Source organism: Arachis stenosperma, chromosome 7 (assembly GCF_014773155.1).
Source record: "Arachis stenosperma cultivar V10309 chromosome 7, arast.V10309.gnm1.PFL2, whole genome shotgun sequence".
Taxonomy (NCBI): Eukaryota; Viridiplantae; Streptophyta; class Magnoliopsida; order Fabales; family Fabaceae; genus Arachis; species Arachis stenosperma.
Genome location: NC_080383.1, coordinates 12328280 through 12347305, shown reverse-complemented (window position 1 = coordinate 12347305; position 19026 = coordinate 12328280). Strand labels below are relative to the sequence as shown.

The window sequence follows — 19026 nt, the reverse complement described above, 5'->3', positions numbered from 1 at the left end:
GAAGAAGCAGTAAAGGAAATTGAAATTGAATTTTATTATGCAGAAAGGGATTAAAGAGATTTTGAATGGAGGTTGAGACAGAATTTCCTCAACTCTTCACACTCAAAACTCAAAATAAGAAAAGTAAGAATGCCCAAGCAAGAACGAGGAAGGAGAGAGATCAATTCTCCTCCCCAATTCTCTGAAATCTCGGTGAAGTCACCAAGAGAGGTTGCCCAAGCTCAAAATAAAAGTCAAGGTTCAAAGGAAAATTCAAAGTGCAAAAGTAGTGCAAAAGATGAAAAGTCCAAAAGTTCCTAATTACATCAAACTAACTCCTATTTATACACTTTCTATTCTTGGATCTTGGGATTTGGATGGGCTTTTGATTTGGTGAAGAATTGAATTTTATTGGATTTTTAATCCAATTTTAGCCCATGAAGGATTGCTTCCAGGAGGCTGCCCTGCCCTTGCGGAGGGCAGGGCAGGATTTGGTGTTTGGTGCGTGCGTGGTGCGGCGTGGTGCAGGCTTGGTGCGCAGGATGCTGCCCTGCCCTCGCGGAGGGCAGGGCAGAGAAAGTTGGTGCGCCAGATTGATGCTTGGTGCGTGCGTGGTGCGTCCAGATGATGCTGTGGTGCGCTAGAATTGTGCCTTTGTGCGCCAGATTCATGCCACAACAAAATGCTGCCCCGCCCTCGCGGAGGGCAGGGCAGTGTTCCCACTTTGACGTCCCGAGTTCGAAACTTGGATGCTACACACGCTACCCATTTTCCTTGGCTTTCTTGGTACCAAAGTGAAGCTTAATTCCTTGCTTCCTCATGGTCCCATGTTCAACTCTTGTGGCAAGCATTGTGGGCTTTTTCCTTTGATTTTCTTTCCTTGGTGAGCCCGATACTGCCCTTGTGGAGGGCAGGGCAAGGTTTTGTTCTTCTTGATTCCAAGGCACAAATTTGTGCTCTGCCCTTGTAGTGGGCAGGGCAGAGTTGCCTTTCATGCTTGGTTCCCTTATGTTGCCCTCCTAGAGGGCAGTGTGCCCTTGTGGAGGGCAATGCTTGCCTTCCTCATTTTGTGCGCCACACTTCTTCTCTCTTTGACCACACTTTCTTCTCCTTGGGCCACACTTCCTTAGGCCACGCTTTTCCCTTTTTTTTCTTTTCTTCACCTACAATAAACCAAAACAACCACTCAAAGTATCACTAAATTCAAGAGGCTTATAAATCAATTAAAAGTCAATTAAATTTGCTTAAACCTCATGAGTTAACATTAATTTCATGGTGGTTGTTTGATTTAAAGAAGTTATGCATTTTCACTCCAAATCACTTACTTAGGATGCAAGAAAGTGCATAAATGCTAATAAAACAAGTGAAATTAGCTTGAAAAATGGGTATATGATGACTTGTCATCACATCCCAATGGCTGGAGACATTTTCCAAGGAGAGCATCAATAATTGGGAAAATTTAGTGAGTAAATTCCTAGCCAAATTCTACTCACCTCAGAGGATCATTAGATTGAAGACAGAAGTACAGACCTTCACCCAAATGGATGGAGAGTCACTCTATGAGGCATGGGAGAGATACAAAGCCCTGATTAGAAAATGTCATCCTGAAATGTTTCGTGAATGGGACAGACTCCAAAATTTCTATAAGGGTTTGACTCTAAAAGCTCAAGAGGCCTTGGATTACTCTGCTGGAGGTTCATTACAACTAATAAAGATAGCTGAAGAGGCTCAAAATTTTAGAGACACAGTGACCAATAACCAGTATTTCTAGGCTCATCAAAGGCAACGCCAGACAGCCCTAAAGAGAGGTGTAATCGAGCTTAAAGGTGTGGACACTATCTTGGCACAGAAGAAAGTGATGCATTAACAAATCCAACAGCAGATGGAGATGATGGCAAAAAGGGTAGATGGCCTTCAACTAGCAGCAGTGAACACGGCCAATCAACCACTAGTAGTGTGGGGCCAAATTGAAGAAGAAAACACTGAGCAGCAACCAGAGCAAGTTTAGTAGATGCACAACACCTCAAGTTCTTCCCAAAATGATTTCCATGGTGACACATACAACCCATCCTGGAAGAATCATCCTAACTTGAGATGGGGTGACAATAAAAACCAATGGCAAAAGAACTACAACTCCAACAACTCTCGCAACACAAACAACCAAAACTATTCATCCAATAACACTAACCAATACAAGAAACCACAAAACACATATCAACCAACCCACAATAATTCTCATACCTACCAGAATAACCTCTCCACACACTTCCAGCACTAATAATCATACCCCAACAAACCACCACCAATTGACCATCAAGAAACCAGGATCTCAAATCTTGAAGCATCCCTGCAAGCTCTGTCCCAAACCACACAATCACTTACTCAGACTACACAAAGTTTAGCCAAAGGACAAGAGCGATAAGAGGTCACAATGAGGAATATTGAAAGACAAGTGGGGCAATTGGCCAGACAAGCTGAACGGCCAACCAATATTTTTCCAAGTGATACCATTCCTAATCCCAAAGAAGAATGTAAGGCCATTCAACTTAGAAGTGGAAGGACATTGGAGAATGACAAGGTTGACAACAAGAAGCAAGTAAAAGAGGACAAGCATGACCAAGAGAATTCCAAGAAGGAAGAGGAGCATCAAGTCTCAAATAAAGGGAAGCAAGTCATGGAAGAGCAACCACAATTGTAGAAGAAGGTGGTGAAGCCTTACACCCCCCTCTACCATACCCTCAGAGGCTATAAAGAGAGCTCAAGGATCAGCGATTTCCCAAGTTCTTGGAGATTTTTAAGAAGCTGGAAATTAATCTTCCACTTGCTAAAGCATTTTAGCAGATGCCTCTATATGCAAAATTCCTCAAAGAACTCATTAACAAGAAGAGAAGCTGGAATGAAAAGGAGACCATGATGTTGACACAAGAATGTAGTGCAGTAATTCAAAAAGGTGTTCCACCAAAACTAAAAGATCCTGGGAGTTTCATCATATCATGCACCATAGGCAACATGACCTTGGAAAAAGCTCTCTGTGATTTAGGTGCTAGCATCAATTTGATGCCTCTCTCATTAATGAAAAAGCTTACAATAGAGGAAGTTAAACCCACCAGAATTTCACTTCAAATGGCTGATAGATCACTCAAGATACCCAATGGAGTTGTAGAAAACTTGTTGGTGAAGGTGGGAAAATTCATTTTCCCTGCTGACTTTGTTATCTTGGACATGGAAGAAAAGGGACACAACTCTGTTATCCTGAGGCGACCTTTCTTAGCTATAGCAAGAGCTATCATTGATGCAGAGAAAGAAGAAATGATCCTCAGAGTGCATGATGAACAAATAGTCATCAATGTTTCTAAAGCCATGCAATACCCCCTGGAAAAAAAAGCATATGAGGGTGGAAATGATAGAAGAATTGGTAGAAGAAGTACTTGAAGCCAACGGTCAGGAGGAACAAGAAGAGGAAGTAGAAGTAGAACAAGATGTCATGGAAGAAAGAGTAGCTGAAATCTCTTTTGAAGGCAAGACAGAGGAGGTGCTAAAGCAGGAATTAAAGCCACTCCCACCTCATCTCAAGTATGCATTTCTTCGAGAAGAGGAGACCTTGCCAGTAATCATTAATTCCTCCTTAAACATGGAAGATGAAGCAAAGCTAGTTGAAGTGTTGAAAGCTCACAAGACAACTTTAGGGTGGACAATCGATGACATCAAGGGCATAAGCCCTACCATATGCATGCACAAAATCTTGCTGGAAGAAGACTCAAAACCTGTGGTGCAACCTCAAAGAAGGCTTAACCCAACCATGAAGGAAGTGGCTCAAAAAGAGGTGATGAAGCTGTGGAATGCTGGAATCATCTACCCAATTTCTGACAACCCTTGGGTGAGTCCAATCCAAGTGGTGCCCAAGAAGGGAGGCATGACCGTCATCTTCAATGAGAAGAATGAATTAATTCCTACAAGGACAGTGATGGGGTGGAGGATGTGTATTGATTATAGAAAATTGAATGAGGCTACAAGAAAAGATCACTTTTCTCTCCCTTTCATTGACCAAATGTTAGAAAGATTGGCTGGACATGCCTACTATTGCTTCTTGGATGGATACTCTGGATATAATCAAATAGTGGTGGATCCCAAAGACTAAGAAAAGACATCTTTCACCTGTCCGTTTGGAGATTTTGCTTATAGGAGGATGCCTTTTGGGCTATGCAATGCTCCAGCAACCTTCCAAAGGTGTATGCTCTCCATATTTGCAGACATGGTAGAAAAATTTTTAGAGGTCTTTATGGATGATTTCTCTGTCTTTGGTAACTCTTTTGATACTTGTTTACAACATCTAACCCTTATCTTAAAAAGATGCCAAGAAACAAATTTAGTTTTGAATTGGGAAAAGTGTCACTTCATGGTACCAGAGGGTATTATTCTAGGGCATAAAGTTTCAAGCTAAGGTATAGAGGTTGACAGAGCCAAAATAGAGATCATAGAAAAGCTTCCTATACCTGTCAATGTAAAAGCAGTGAGAACTTTTCTTGGTCATGTTGGGTTTTACAGAAGATTCATCAAAAATTTTTTAAAAATAGCCAAACCACTAAGCAATTTGCTAGTGGTTGACAATCCTTTTGTCTTTGATGATAAGTGCAAGCATGCCTTCGAAACCTTGAAAAAGAAACTCACTTCAGCACTAATCATCACACCCCAGAATGGGGACTTCCTTTTGAACTAATGTGTGATGCGGTTGATATTGCAATTGGTGCTGTATTGGGACAAAAGAAAGATAAGCTGCATCATGTTATATACTATGCAAGCAAGGTGTTGAATGAGGCACAGAAAAATTACACCATCACAGAAAAAGAGTTCTTGGCAATTGTATATGCATTTGATAAATTTAGACAATACTTGATTGATTTAAAAGTTATAGTGTATACTGATTCTGCTGCCCTCAAGTATCTCATGTCTAAACAGGATACCAAGCCATGACTTATCAGGTGGGTGCTTTTGCAACAAGAATTTGACATTGAAGTGAGGGATAGGAAAGGAAGCGAGAACCAAGTTGCAGACCATTTGTCAAGACTACCACAAGGGACCAACCAAGATGAACCACAGCCAGTGAATGAAAAATTCCCAGATGAACATCTTCTCCAAGTCCAACAAGCACCTTGGTTTGCTGACATTGTAAATTACAAGGTGGGAAGAAGGATTCCCCAAGAGTTCACCAAGCAACAAGTGAAGAAGTTGCTTAATGAAGCCAAGAAATTCTTGTGGGATGAGCCCTTCCTATTTAGAAGATGTCCATATGGAATGATCAGAAGGTGTGTCCCTGAAAGTGAAATGAGAGGCATACTGTGGCACTGTCATGGTTCAGCTTATGATGGACACTTTGGGCCAGAAAGAACAGCTGCTAAAGTGCTTCAAAGTGGATTTTATTGGCCAACCATATTCAAGGATGCTTGATAATTTGTGCACCAATGTAACGAATGTCAAAGAGCTGGTGGACTAACATGGAGAAATGAAATGCCTCAAAACTTCATTGTGGAAGTAAAACTGTTTGACCTCTGGGGTATAGATTTCATGGGGCCCTTTCCCCCATCCTACTCTTTCAAATACATTCTGGTTGCAGTGGAATATGTCTCCAAGTGGGTAGAGGCCATTGCAACAACTACATGTGATGAACCAATTGTTCTCCAATTTCTCAAGAGACACATTTTTACCAGATATGGGGTACCTAAGGGTCTTATTAGTGATGGTGGTAGCCATTTTTGTAGTAGACAAATGGAAAAATTACTTCACAAATATGGGGTAATTCATAGTGGCCACACCATACCACCCTTAAACTAATGGACAAGCTGAACTGGCAAACAGGGAACTAAAGAGAATTTTGGAGAAGACAGTTGGGGTCACAATAAAAGACTGGGCATGAAAGCTGGATGATGCCCTCTGGGCATATAGAACTGCATTTAAAACTCCAATTGGGAAGTCACCTTTTCAGCTGATTTATGGCAAATCCTGTCACCTTCCTGTGGAACTCGAACATAAAGCCTTATGGGCCACCAAGCTCCTCAATCTTGACTCCCAAGCAGCAGGAGAGAAAAGGCTGCTGCAAATCAATGAACTAGATGAATTCAGGTTGGAAGCCTATGAGAATACTAAGATATACAAGGAGAGAGCCAAAAGATGGCATGACAAGAGAATCTCAAAGAGAAAGTTTGAGCCAGGGCAACCAGTGCTATTATACAACTCTAAACTCAAGATTTTTCCTGGGAAACTCAAGTCAAAATGGACTGGCCCCTATCTGGTGACTAAGATTTTCCCACATGGAAGCCTTGAACTTCTGAATGAAGCTACAAAGGATACATTCACAGCAAATGGTCAAAGAGCTAAGCATTACTGATGCCAGGGCATCTAGGCCAGTGTCACTGACTTTTTCTTTACTGTTTTAGGGTAGTTTCATGCATTTTCTTAGGAAATAAGCAAGTTTTGGGTAAAAGAACACTTACATCTTGATTTAGACAAATATTGTGAATTTTACATTATTTCATGAGAATTATGCAAGGAAAGAATGTTAAATTGGATAATGCATGATTTAATGACTTGGATTAGAGCTTTAATGCACCTTATTTGTGTAATTTCAGGACAAAGGAAGCAAGGAAGAGCCACGTTAGCATCCACGTTAACCCAGTTAACGTAGATACTAACGTGGAATAGGGATAAGATTGCAGCGTTAATGAGAAAAGTGGACACCAGTAACGCCCTCGAAGCCATCATGAGCCACATTAATTGCCACGTTAACTACATTAACGTGGTAGTTAACGTGGAGACAAAAAAGACTCCAACATTAGTGGTAATTGTGATCACCACTAACGCTCCAAGATGTGGCAATGAACCACCTTAAGAGCCACGTTAACTAAGTTAACGTGGACTCTAACGTGGAAGAGAGGAACAATGCCAACGTTAGTGACACTCACCTTTGTCACTAACGTTGTATCAAGCTTGCATTGCCCACGTTAGTGGTCACGTTAAGACTACTAACGTGAAAGTTAACGTGGAGTTGAAATTGATGAGCCAACATTAGTGACACTCACCTTTGTCACTAACGTTGGGTGGCATTTATAACCACGTTAAGAGCCACGTTAACTTAGTTAACGTGAGCTCTAACGTGAGGACTAGGGGCACAAGGCAACGTTATTGGGAAAGGTGAGTCCCACTAACGCTTGCGAAGATGAGACATAACCACGTTAAAAGCCACGTTAACTTAGTTAACGTGAGCTCTAACGTGGGGGCTAGGGGCACAAGGCAACGTTATTGGGACAGGTGAGTCCCAATAATGCTTGCGAAGGTTTGTAAGGCAACGTTAGTGGTCACGTTAGTACCACTAACGTTGGAGTTAACGTGGGCCATGTGGTGGGAACGTTAGTGAGAAAAGTGATTGCCACTAACCTTCTCGAACCCATAATGTCACTCAGCATTAACGCCACTAATGCCCCAAGCCAAAGTCCATGCTTACATCACTTTCTCTCTGCAAATAAAGCTGAGCCCACTGAAGGTTCCCAACTGCTTCAACTTAAGATAAAAGGCCCATATCCAAGACTTGCAAAATTGACTAGAAGACCAAGAAGAGTAGTATATATAGGAGTAGTTTTAAACTAGAAAGGAATTGGCATATTGGAGAAAACTACACTTTGTATATTTTACTTTTTTGCATCTTCTAGAGTTAGAATGTATCTTTCTTCTTCTTCATTTCCATTTTTCTGAGCTATGAACAACTAAACCCCTTTCATTGGGTTAGGGAGCTCTGTTGTAATTTGATGGATCAATCATAGTTTTCATTATTCTTCTTCTTTCTTTTCTCTTGATCTTACTAGAAAGCTTTCGATCTTCATCTAATTGGATTGTTATCTTGGGAAAGAAACTCTCCATAATTGGATCCCCTCTGAGCCTTGGAAAAGGGATGAGGAGATCATGCTAAAAATGCTTTCTCATGTTGGACCAAATTGGGGTTTGGATGGGTATAGTGACATATAACCCTACAAACACTTTGATTTGGAAATACATGTGGTATAATCAGTGACCATACCTCATCTCTTCTCATAAGCAATTAAATCAAGGAATTGGGCAATTGTTCAAGTTTAGAGAGATTAGATTGCCAAGGAATTGGGATTCAATCACTTAAGATTGCCAAGGAGATCAATGAATGCATTGATTGAGGAAGAGATGAGAATGAACTTGATCCGGAGAATGCAATACCTCCTAAACCCAATGATTTCCCCATTTCTGAGCCTACCCATTCTCTTTACTTTCTGTCATTTACTTTCATGCCAATCACCCCAATTCCCCATTTAAGATTCTGCACTTTATTTTCTGTCATTTACTTTTCCGCCATTTAATTTTCTGCAATTCTATATCCACTTTCTGCTTAGCTCAACTAGAGCATTCTTCCAATTAAAATTGCTTGTCCAATCAATACCTGTGGGATTCGACCTCACTCTATTGTGAGTTTTTACTTGACGACAATTTGGTATACTTGCCGAAGGAAATTTGTTGAGAGACAAATTCCCATGCATCAAGTTTATGGCGCCGTTGTCGGGGATTGATTTTGAATCAACAATGATTAAGTTGGAAGATCACTAGATTGAGCATTTTTTTTCTTTTGTTCATTTTGTTTAGCTGTTTACTTTCAGTTACAGTTACTTCTTCCCTTTCCTTATCTCCCCTTTTATTTTCTCGCACTATTTACAATTCTGTTCACTAACCCACTAACTGTTTGACAATTTGCACCACTCACACTAACAACCACTTTAACCATTATAATTTCTGCAATTTCTTTCTTGCTGTGAGCTGTGCTGGTTGTATGACAGGTAGAAGAAGCGGAGCTTCAACACCCTTTGATTTTGAACCTGAGAGGACCCTCCTTAGAAAAAGGAGGGAAGCAAGAGGCAAAAGAGTTGTTGGAGCAGAGGAAAAGGAGGAATTCTTTAAAACAATCATAGAGGATAACCATGAAGGAGCAGCTCATAATCATGCCAGAGATGGCCATGTGAATCATGCTGAGCCAGGAAGAAGGGTTCTAGGATCTTACATCAACCCAGACCCAGGCAACTGTGGAAGCAGCATCCAAAAGCCAACCATACATGCTAACAACTTTAAGCTAAAACCCCAGCTCATCACCCTTGTTCAGAACAACTGTTCATTCGGAGGAAGTGCCCAAGAAGATCCAAATCAACATTTAACCACCTTCCTAAGAATATGTGACACTGTGAAGTCTAATGGCGTCCACCCAGATGTTTACAGATTGCTCTTGTTCCCCTTTTCACTCAGGGACAAGGCGTCTAAATGGTTGGAGTCTTTCCCAAAGGAGAGTTTAATAGCATGGGAAGATGTAGTGAACAAATTCTTGGCAAGGTTCTATCCTCCTCAAAGGATCAACAGGCTGAGAGCTGAGGTACAAACTTTCAGGCAACAAGATGGTGAGACTCTCTACGAAGCGTGGGAGAGGTTTAAGGATTTGACAAGAAGGTGCCCATCGGACATGTTCAATGAATGGGTACAGCTGCATATTTTCTATGAGGGACTCTCGTATGAATCAAAGAAGGTAGTGGACCACTCATCCAGAGGATCTTTGAACAAGAAAAAGACCATTGAAGAAGCTATAGATGTCATTGAGACTGTAGCTGAGAATGACTACTTCTATGCTTTTGAGAGGAGCAACACTCGAGGTGTATGGAACTGAACCATGTTGATGCTCTGCTAGCTCAGAACAAGATGATTGCCAAGCAACTAGCTGACCTCACAAAGCAAATGGAGAAGAACCAAGTTGCAGCAGTCACCACATAATCATCAACCCAAGAAGGAGTAAACACAGAGGAAGGAGGTGAATGGGAGCAAGCCAACTATGTTGGTAATTCACCAAGGCAAAATCACGATCCATACTCCAAAACTTACAATCCAGGATGGAAGAACCACCCCAACTTTGGGTGGGAAAACCAACAAGACTAAGGCCAAGATCAGAGACGTCAAAATCACAATCCTAACAACCATGCTGGCCACCAACACTCATCACAAAGATCATATCAACAACCGCCTAATCACACTCCTCAACACCCATACCAAAACCAGCATGATCACCCTCACCCTTATAACCCAAACCCACCATCATACCCTGAGGATAGACTCTCTAGGATTGAAACCTTACTTGAAGGTTTATGCAAGGAAGTCCAGGACAGCAAAGCATTCAAGGATGAAGTGCAAACCAACATCAAGAACCAAGGAGATACCATCAAAAGACTGGAGTCCCAAGTAGGATATTTATCCCAGCAAATTCCTAAGTCCACTGACAGCTTCCCAAGTGACACAGAGAAGAACCCCAGAGGAGAAGCTAAGAAATTAAGATGGGAAGAATGCAAAGTGATCACCACTAGTGATGAAGTGAGTGTGGAGGAAGCAATCACACAAGCAAAATATCTTCAAGACAGTCCAGAAGATGAACATGAGGAGAGAATTCAGGAATCCAACCCTCCATAGAAGGAGAAGCTAAAAGAAGAAGGTCTGAGCCCATATGCACCTTTTCCTCAAAGACTCAAAGGTGGTGAAGCAAGAAGAATATATTCAAGGTTTCTTGATATGTTTGCATCCCTTCATGTGAATAGACCATTCATTTAAAGCTCTCAAACAGATGCCTGCATACATTAAGTATATAAAAGAGCTGCTGACCAGAAAGAGTTCATTGAAAGGTGGGCAAATAATATTGATGAACAAGGAGTGCAGTGCTCTCATCCAACCACAACTACCTATAAAATGAAAAGACCCAGGGAGCTTCCACATCCCTTGTGCTATAGGCGAAACAAAGATTGACAAAGGGCTTTGTGACTTGGGAGCAAGCATCAACTTAATGCCCCTCTCCCTCATGAAGAAGCTCCAAATCAATGAACTAACTCCTACTGATGTAATTATCAAATTGGCTGACAAAACTCAAAAACAAGCAATAGGAGTAGTTGAAAATGTGCTGGTGAAGGTTGGGAGCTACTATCTTCCCACAGATTTTGTTATCCTGGAGATGGAAGAAAGTCATCTCCATCTAATCATCTTAGGGAGGCCATTCTTAGCCACTACTAGGGCACTTATAGATGTAGAACGGGGAGAGCTAATCTTAAGGATACATGATGAACAACTTACCTTCAATGTCTTCAAATTATGGCAAGAAGCAAGTCAAGAAAACAAAGAATCAAGAGAAGAGCATAATGAAGCACTGATGCAAGAAACAAGCAGTGAAGCACAAACAACACAATTGGAAACCCCATTGGTTGGAAAGCTGGTGCACGAATTTGTGATCCGCACAACTAACCAGCAAGTGCACTGGGTCATCCAAGTAATACCTTACGTGAGTAAGGGTCGATCCCACGGAGATTATTGGTTTGAATCAAGCTATGTTTATCTTATTATTCTTAGTCAGGATATTAATTAAAATTATCAGTTGGAATTATTAGATTGGAAAAATAAAAGAGAATAAAAGCGTTACTTGTTGTGCAGTAATGAGAAATATGTTGGTGTTTTGGAGATGCTTTGTCCTCTGAACTTCAACTCTTCCTTGAAATCCTTTTCCACACGCAAAGTCCCTTCCATGGCAAGCTCTATGTAGGGTGTCGCCGTTGTCAATGGCTACTTCCCATCCTCTCAGTGAAAACGTTCCTATGCTCTGTCATAGCACGGCTAATCATCTGTCGGTTCTCAATCAGGTTGGAATAGAATCCATTTATTCTTTTGCGTCTGTCACTAACGCCCAGTCTTCAGGAGTTTGAAGCTCGTCACAGTCATTCAATCCTAGAATCCTACTCGGAATACCACGGACAAGGTTTAGACTTTCCGGATTCTCATGAATGCCGCCATCAATCCAGCTTATACCACGAAGATTCTGAGTAATGAATCTAAGAGATACTCATTCAATCATATGTAGAACGGAGGTGGTTGTTAGGCACACGTTCATGGATTGAGGAAGGTGATGAGTGTCACGGATCATCACCTTCTCCATAATTAAGCGCGAATGAACATCTTAGATAAGAACAAGCGTGTTTGAATGGAAAATACAGGAATTGTATTAATTCATCGAGACGCTGCATAGCTCCTCACCCCCAACAATGGAGTTTAGAGACTCATGCCATCAAAAAGTATGTAATTCAGATCTGAAAATGTCATGAGGTACAAAATAATTCTCTAAAAGTTGTTTAAATAGTAAACTAGTAACCTAGGTTTACAAAATATGAGTAAACTAAGATAATTGGTGCAGAAATCCACTTCTGGGGCCCACTTGGTGTGTGCTGGGGCTGAGACTAAAGCTATCCACGAGCTGAGGCTTTTCTTGGAGTTGAACTCCAAGTTATAACGTGTTTTGGGCGTTCAACTCCGGATCATGACGTGTTTCTGGCGTTTAACTCCAGACAGCAGCATGTACTTGGCGTTCAACGCCAAGTTACGTCATCTATCTTCGCGCAAAGTATGAACTATTATATATTGCTGGAAAGCCCTGGATGTCTACTTTCCAACGCCGTTAAGAACGCGCCAATTAGACTTCTGTAGCTCCAGAAAATCTATTTCGAGTGCAGGGAGGCCAGGATCCAACAACATCAGCAGTCCTTTTTCAGCCTAACTCAGATTTTTGCTCAGCTCCCTCAATTTCAGCCAGAAAATACCTGAAATTATAGAAAAATACACAAACTCATAGTAAAGTCCAGAAATATGATTTTTGCCTAAAAACTAATAATATTTAACTAAAAACTAATTAAAACATGCTAAAATCTACATGAAATTACCCCCAAAAAGCGTATAAAATATCCGCTCATCACAACACCAAACTTAAACTGTTGCTTGTCCTCAAGCAACTAGATAAATAAAAGAGGATAAAAAGAAATCAAGAAGCAATAATATCTCAGAGTTTTAAGTGAAGCTCAGATTCTAATTGGATGAGTGGGGCTAGTAGCTTTTTTCTTCTAAACAGTTTTGGCATCTCACTTTATCCTTTGAAATTCAGAATGATTGGCATCCATAGGAACTCAGAATTCAGATAGTATTATTGATTCTCCTAGTTTAGTATGTTGATTCTTGAACACAGCTACTTTATGAGTCTTGGCCGTGGCCCTAAGCACTTTGTTTTTCAGTATTACCACCGGATACATAAATGCCACAGACACATAACTGGGTGAACCTTTTCAGATTGTGACTCAGCTTTGCTTGAGTCCCCAGTCAGAGGTGTCCAGAGCTCTTGAGCACACTCTGTTTGCCTTGGATCACGACTTTAACCACTTAGTCTCAAGTTTGTAACTTGGACCTGCATGCCACAAGCACATGGTTAGGGACAGCTTGGTTTAGCCGCTTAGGCCTGGAACTATTTCCTTAGACCCTCCTATCCACTGATGCTCAAAGCCTTGGATCCTTTTCACCCTTGCATTTTGGTTTGAAGGGCTGTTTGGCTTTTATTTCTTTTGATCCAAAATATTTTTTTTTGACTGTTTTTTCTTGCTTCAAGAATCAATTTCATGATTTTTTAGATCATCAATAATATTTTTCGTGTTCCTCATTCTTTCAGGAGCCAATATTCATCAAATTCAAAGTACAAGTTATGCACTATTCAAGCATTCATTCAGAGAACAAAAAGTATTGCCACCACACATAGTTAATTATAATTTTTATTATTAAGAACTCGAAAAAGAAAAATTACTTCTTTATTCTAATTATCCACTATTTTATTCATGCTTGATGATGATGAGAAAAATAAATTATAACTTAATTGGGAATAAAACCAGAATAGATATACTGTACTAATTACTACTACTACTACTATATATATATATATATATATATATATATATATATATATATATATATATATCTCCTAAGGTAAATAAAAACACTATCACAGAGTTAAAGCTAAAAATTGGAACTCAGCAACCTGTTGTTTTGAGAAGTAGATGTTCCTCTACTCTGTGGGGTGCTTTTCAAGGATTAATTTTTGGCGCTTCAGCTCCCTTAGATCACGCCCTTGCTCTTCCTGTTCCTTAAGCAGTTTGCAAAGCATGCTACTTTGATTGTTCTGTTCTTCCTTTATTTGGTCCATAGCTTCTTGCAATGTGGCAATAGAGGCTTCAAGATGGCCCCAATATTCGAATTGAGGGAGTTCTAGGAGGACTTCCTGTGCTCTCCTCTTGATTGGATCATCCTGCAGCTGTTGTCTGTCCATTGATATTCTGGTGATTGGCCTCTCAACTGAGATATACTCTGTTATTCCCATCTTTACTCCGGCATCTTTGCAGAGCATAGAAATTAAGCTTGGATAGGCCAATCTGGCGTCCTTGAAATTCCTGTTTTCTATTTTGTATAATTCGCATGAGATCAGTTGATGGACTTCTACTTCTTTTCCCAACATGATGCAGTGAATCATTACTGCTCTTTTAATGGTAACTTCAGAACGGTTGCTGGTGGGCAATATGGAACGCCCAATGAAATCCAGCCAGCCTCTGGCTACTGGTTTTAGATCTTCTCTTTTGAGTTGAATTGGGGTGCCAGTCGTGCTGGTGGTCCACCTGACTTCAGGGATGCATATATCCTCTAGAATCTTGTCTAGACCTTTATTTACCCTCATCATTCTCCTATTAAAGGAGTCTGGGTCATCTTTCAGTTGAGGAAGCTTAAATATCTCCCTGATCTTGTCAGGATGGGTATGAACAATCTTTCCTCTGACTAAGGTCCGATGGTCATAGAGAGCAGCTCCAATTATTCTTTGCCTGTCTGTCTGCCATAGATTAGCATAGAACTCCTGAACCATGTTCCTTCCCACTTTTGTTTCAGGATTGGCCAGAATTTCCCAGTTCCTGTTTCGAATTTGCTCTTGGATCTCCAGATATTCATCTTCTTTCAGATCAAATTTGACTTCCGGGATCACTGATCTTTGACTCATTATTTTGTAGTAATGGTCTGAATGTTCTTTAGTTAAAAACTTCCCTTGATTCCGAAGTGGCTTTGGAGTACTCTCTTTCTTGCCTCTTGGGGTGGGTTGTTTTCCTTTAGGAGCCATGATCTTAATGAGTATGTTTTTGTGATCACGGATAACCACACCAAACTTAGAGCTTTGCTTGTCCTCAAGCAAAAGAGAAGAAAGGAGAGGGATAGGAGGAGAGCAAGTGTTGCATGGTGATGATGAGAGAGGCGCCGAATTCAATATATAAGGAGGGGGTGGGAAATTTCGAAAATAAGAAAAGAATAAGATAGAAGATATGATTTAGAAAAGATATATATGATAAGAAAAAGATTTAGTTTAAAAAGAGAAAGATATGAATAATAATTAAAAAGATAAATCTGAATTTTTAATTTTGAAAAAGATTTTAAAAAGATAATTGAGTTTTGAAAACAAACTTAAAAGAGTTGGATTGGATTGGAAAACAATTTGTCTTTATGGATTAAGATATATTTGAAATTTTTGAAAAAGGAATTTTAGAAATTAGGGTTCTTAGAAAACTAATTTGATTTGAAGGATGACATTTTGAAACATGTTGATGCAAGAAATTATGAATTGAAACATAAAAATTTAGAAAATTTGTAAAGAAAAATGAATTTTACCTCCTCCCCACCATCCTGGCGTTAAATGCCCAAACGATGCATGTTTTGGGCATTTAACGCCCACATGCTGCTTCTCCTAGGCGTTCAACGCCCAGCTGATGCTTCTTTCTGGCGTTGAACGCCAGGAAGTCCTTTGTCACTGGGCGTTTTTCTGAACGCCCAGGATGCTGACAATCTGGCGTTAAACGCCCAGAAGGTGCTTCTTTCTGGCGTTCAACGCCCAGAAGATGCTCCTTTCTGGCGTTTAACGCCCATATGGCTACCCTTACTGGCGTTGAACGCCCAGTGGGTGCTTCTTTTGGGCGTTCAACGCCTAAAATGTTTCTTACTGGCTTTTTTCACGCCAGTGAGCTTCCAAATTTCCCAGTAACTCTGTGAATTCAATCAATTGCTTTTTTTTACCTTGAAGATATTTTGACCTATACCTGTAAAAATCAACAGAAACAAATAAAATTAAATTTTGTGATTGGCTGGGTTGCCTCCCAGCAAGCGCTTCTTTAATGTCATTAGCTGGACTATTACTGAGCTTTAATTAAGTCTCAGTTTTGAGCATTCTTCCTCAAAATTGCCTTCGAGATAATGTTTAACTCTTTGTCCATTAACAATGAACTTTTTGCTAGAGTCATTATCCTGAAGCTCTATGTATCCATATGGTGATACATTTGTAATTACAGATGGACCTCTCCACCGGGATTTTAATTTCCCGGGGAATAATTTGAGCCTTGATACGTAAAAATTTAGATTTCACGTACAACCGGCAAGTATACCGGATCGTATCAAGTAATAAGACTCACTAGGAGTGAGGTCGATCCCACGAGGATTGGTAGATTAAGCAACTTTAAGTAAATGGTAAATTTAGTCAAGCGAACATAATTTTGATTTTATGAGCAATGTGACTTTTGAACATAATTGCAGGAATTTAAATGGCAGGGAGTTTAAGAACAGGAATATAGAAATAAAATGAAAGTAAATAACTGAAACTTAAATTGCAAGAAACTTAAATGACATCAAAGATAAATGGCAAGGAATTAAAGGGTGCATAAATTTAAAGAACATAAGAGTAAATAGCAAGAATTAAAGGAACAAAATGTAGATGACAAGAATAATAAATTGACAGAATGTAAAAGGGAATTGGGTTATGGGTAATCAAACAACTAGAAGCAAAAGAAATAAGAAGTAATGATAGAGAGGATCATTAGGGATCAGAGATGCAGGTTTTCATGAATTGATGTTAGTCAAATCCTTCTCAATCATGGGTATAGATCCATGGCAAGTGGTTAATTGAATCCCAATCTCTTGGTGATTCAATTTCTCTCAACATAACCAATTGCCACTCTCGTGATCTAGTTGTTCATGAGAAGAGATGAAGCTCAATTCTAATCCAGCCACACAATTCCCATAATCTCAACCAAGGAAAGTTACATCTCACATACCAACCAAGGTGTATTGATTAAGGAAATCATGAAAGGATGAACTCTAAACTGAATTATGTGGCTCATTCCTCAAATTCACCACACAATTCACATAGATTAACCCCTCTCTCGATGGTGGTTGAATCTTTGAAGAACAAGAGTTTCCTCTTTGGATTAACCACTAGAATTGAGGAGGAAAAGAGGAGTTCATCAATGCATTCAACAAGCAGAGCTCTTCCCCCTAATGAAAGTGGGGTTTAGTGAGTCATAGCTCCAATTTTAACAACAATTGCCATCAACAAAAACTAAACTAAGTGTGAAGAAAGAAGAAGAAGAATAAGGAAATGCTTAAAGCTTAAAACTGAAGAAGAAAGTTCCAAGAAAAACCAAATTAGCTCTCCGGGTATCCTCCCGGAAGTGCTAGAGAGTTCTCAAAGTAAAAGTGCTAAAAGTATAAAATTCTAAGTGTCCAAAGTCCCTCCCAAGTACAAACTCAATCTCTATTTATATTAGTCCCAAAACTCCTTTAAAGATCTTTGATTGGGCTAGCAATGTGGGCTTCATTCTTTGTTAAATTTCTGGTTCAATTGAAGAAATTGCTGGCCTTTGTGAGGAACAGAGGAAGCAGAGCAAGTTGCCATCGGTTCTGGCCCATTGAGGGGCGTTATTGGCAATAACTCTAGGCTTAATGCACGTTGGCAACGTGCATCAAATTTTCCTGGGAGTGAGCTTTGAGACTTGGGCGTTGTTGGCCCAAGTTATTGCCAACAACTTGCTTTTCTTCTTCTTGACTCTTCTCTCATGCCTAATGTTGCCCAGAATTTGAATATCAATCCTCTGCTTCAATATGGACTATCATACATCATTGGAAAGCTCAGAGTGTCTTCTTTCTAATGCACTTGGAATCATCTCAATTGGATTTTTCTAGCTCAAGTTATGCTTCCTCAAAGAAGGTAAGGTCAAGCTGCCAAGTTGTTGCTGATAACGCCCCTTTTCTCCCAAGTTGGCAACGTGCCAAGCCTCCCAAGGCTGAGAAATGAGGCTGGCGTTGTCACCAAACACGCCCCTTGTTAGCACGTTGGCAACGTGCTCGTGCTTCCTCCAGGGCTAGTCTCTAGCCTTCAATTTTGCTTGTCACGTTGCCTTAGATAACGCCTTTAGAAACTGGCGTTGGCAACGTGCTCGAGTGCTTCTTCATGTGAACTTTCTTGCCTAACTTTGCTTGCTGCGTTGCCCCCAAACACGCCTTTGGAAGCTGGCGTTGGCAACGTGCTCGAGCCTTCCTCAAGGCTCTATGCTTGTTGCTTGGCGTTGTCCTTGAACACGCCTATGCTTCCTGGCGTTGGCAACGTGGTTGAGCTCCAAAACTTGGTGCCTAGCCAAGCATTCCTTCCTGGCGTTGCCTTAGAACACGCCAATGCAAGTGGCGTTGGCAACGTGCTTCTATTTGCTGGCCCAAGATCTTGTCCCTGGCGTTATTGAAGAACACGCCAGTTCATTTCCAAGTTAGCAACGCTCTCATGTGCCCATACTCCTAGCTTGCATGCGTTGCCAAGGAACACGCCCATGGTTCCTAGCTCAACAACGTGCTCGAACTCCCCTTTGGTGCCAAAGTTGCTTGCTACGTTGCCAAGGAACACGCCTTCATAACTTGGCGTTGGCAACGTGCATCTCCTTTTCCTGGGCCAAGTTTTCCATTCAGCGTTGTTTGCCTGCGTTGTCCTCAAACACGCCCCTCATTTTTAGGCTGGCAACGTGCTCGAGGCTCTGAACTAGCTCCCCAAGATTGCTTGGCGTTGCCTTGAATAACGCCTATGGTTCTTGGCGTTGGCAACGCCAGCTTCTCCTCCTCTTGGGCCAAGCTTGCTTGTGTGCGTTGCCAAAGAACACGCCTATGGTTCCTGGCGTTGGCAACGCCCTCGACACTCTCCTTGGCTCAACTCTTTGCTTGCCTGCGTTGCCCATAAAAACTCACTCCTTTCTCCAAGTTGGCAACGTGCAAGTGTGCTCTCCAGGGCTGTCTTGGCGTTGCCTTCAACAACTC

The 19026-nt window shown here is 40.8% G+C and overlaps 1 protein-coding gene and 1 non-coding gene across 2 annotated transcripts; one reads left to right on the top strand and one right to left on the bottom strand.

Moving 5' to 3' along the window:
- The first annotated feature begins 3379 nt into the window (after positions 1 to 3379).
- On the top strand, positions 3380 to 5424 carry LOC130939397 (uncharacterized). Its single transcript, XM_057867505.1, has 4 exons — positions 3380 to 3856; positions 4098 to 4206; positions 4610 to 4916; positions 4959 to 5424. Exons 1-4 carry the CDS (start codon positions 3380 to 3382, stop codon positions 5422 to 5424), a joined length of 1359 nt encoding a protein of 452 aa, XP_057723488.1.
- Positions 5425 to 9394: 3970 nt separating this feature from the next.
- On the bottom strand, positions 9395 to 9496 carry LOC130942438 (small nucleolar RNA R71). The gene has a single exon (XR_009071008.1). It is a non-coding gene; the product is annotated as a small nucleolar RNA R71 (small nucleolar RNA).
- Between the last annotated feature and the right edge of the window lie 9530 nt (positions 9497 to 19026).

What these genes read in the sequence shown, in the direction of transcription:
- LOC130939397 (XM_057867505.1), top strand. Translation starts at nt 3,380, where the DNA reads ATGATAGAAGAATTGGTAGAAGAAGTACTTGAAGCCAACGGTCAGGAG. An exon ending in GCTCCAGCAACCTTCCAAAG is followed by an intron (nt 4,207 to 4,609) that starts GTGTATGCTCTC and finishes TTTGATGATAAG; the next exon opens with TGCAAGCATGCCTTCGAAAC. An exon ending in ACTGATTCTGCTGCCCTCAA is followed by an intron (nt 4,917 to 4,958) that starts GTATCTCATGTC and finishes ATGACTTATCAG; the next exon opens with GTGGGTGCTTTTGCAACAAG.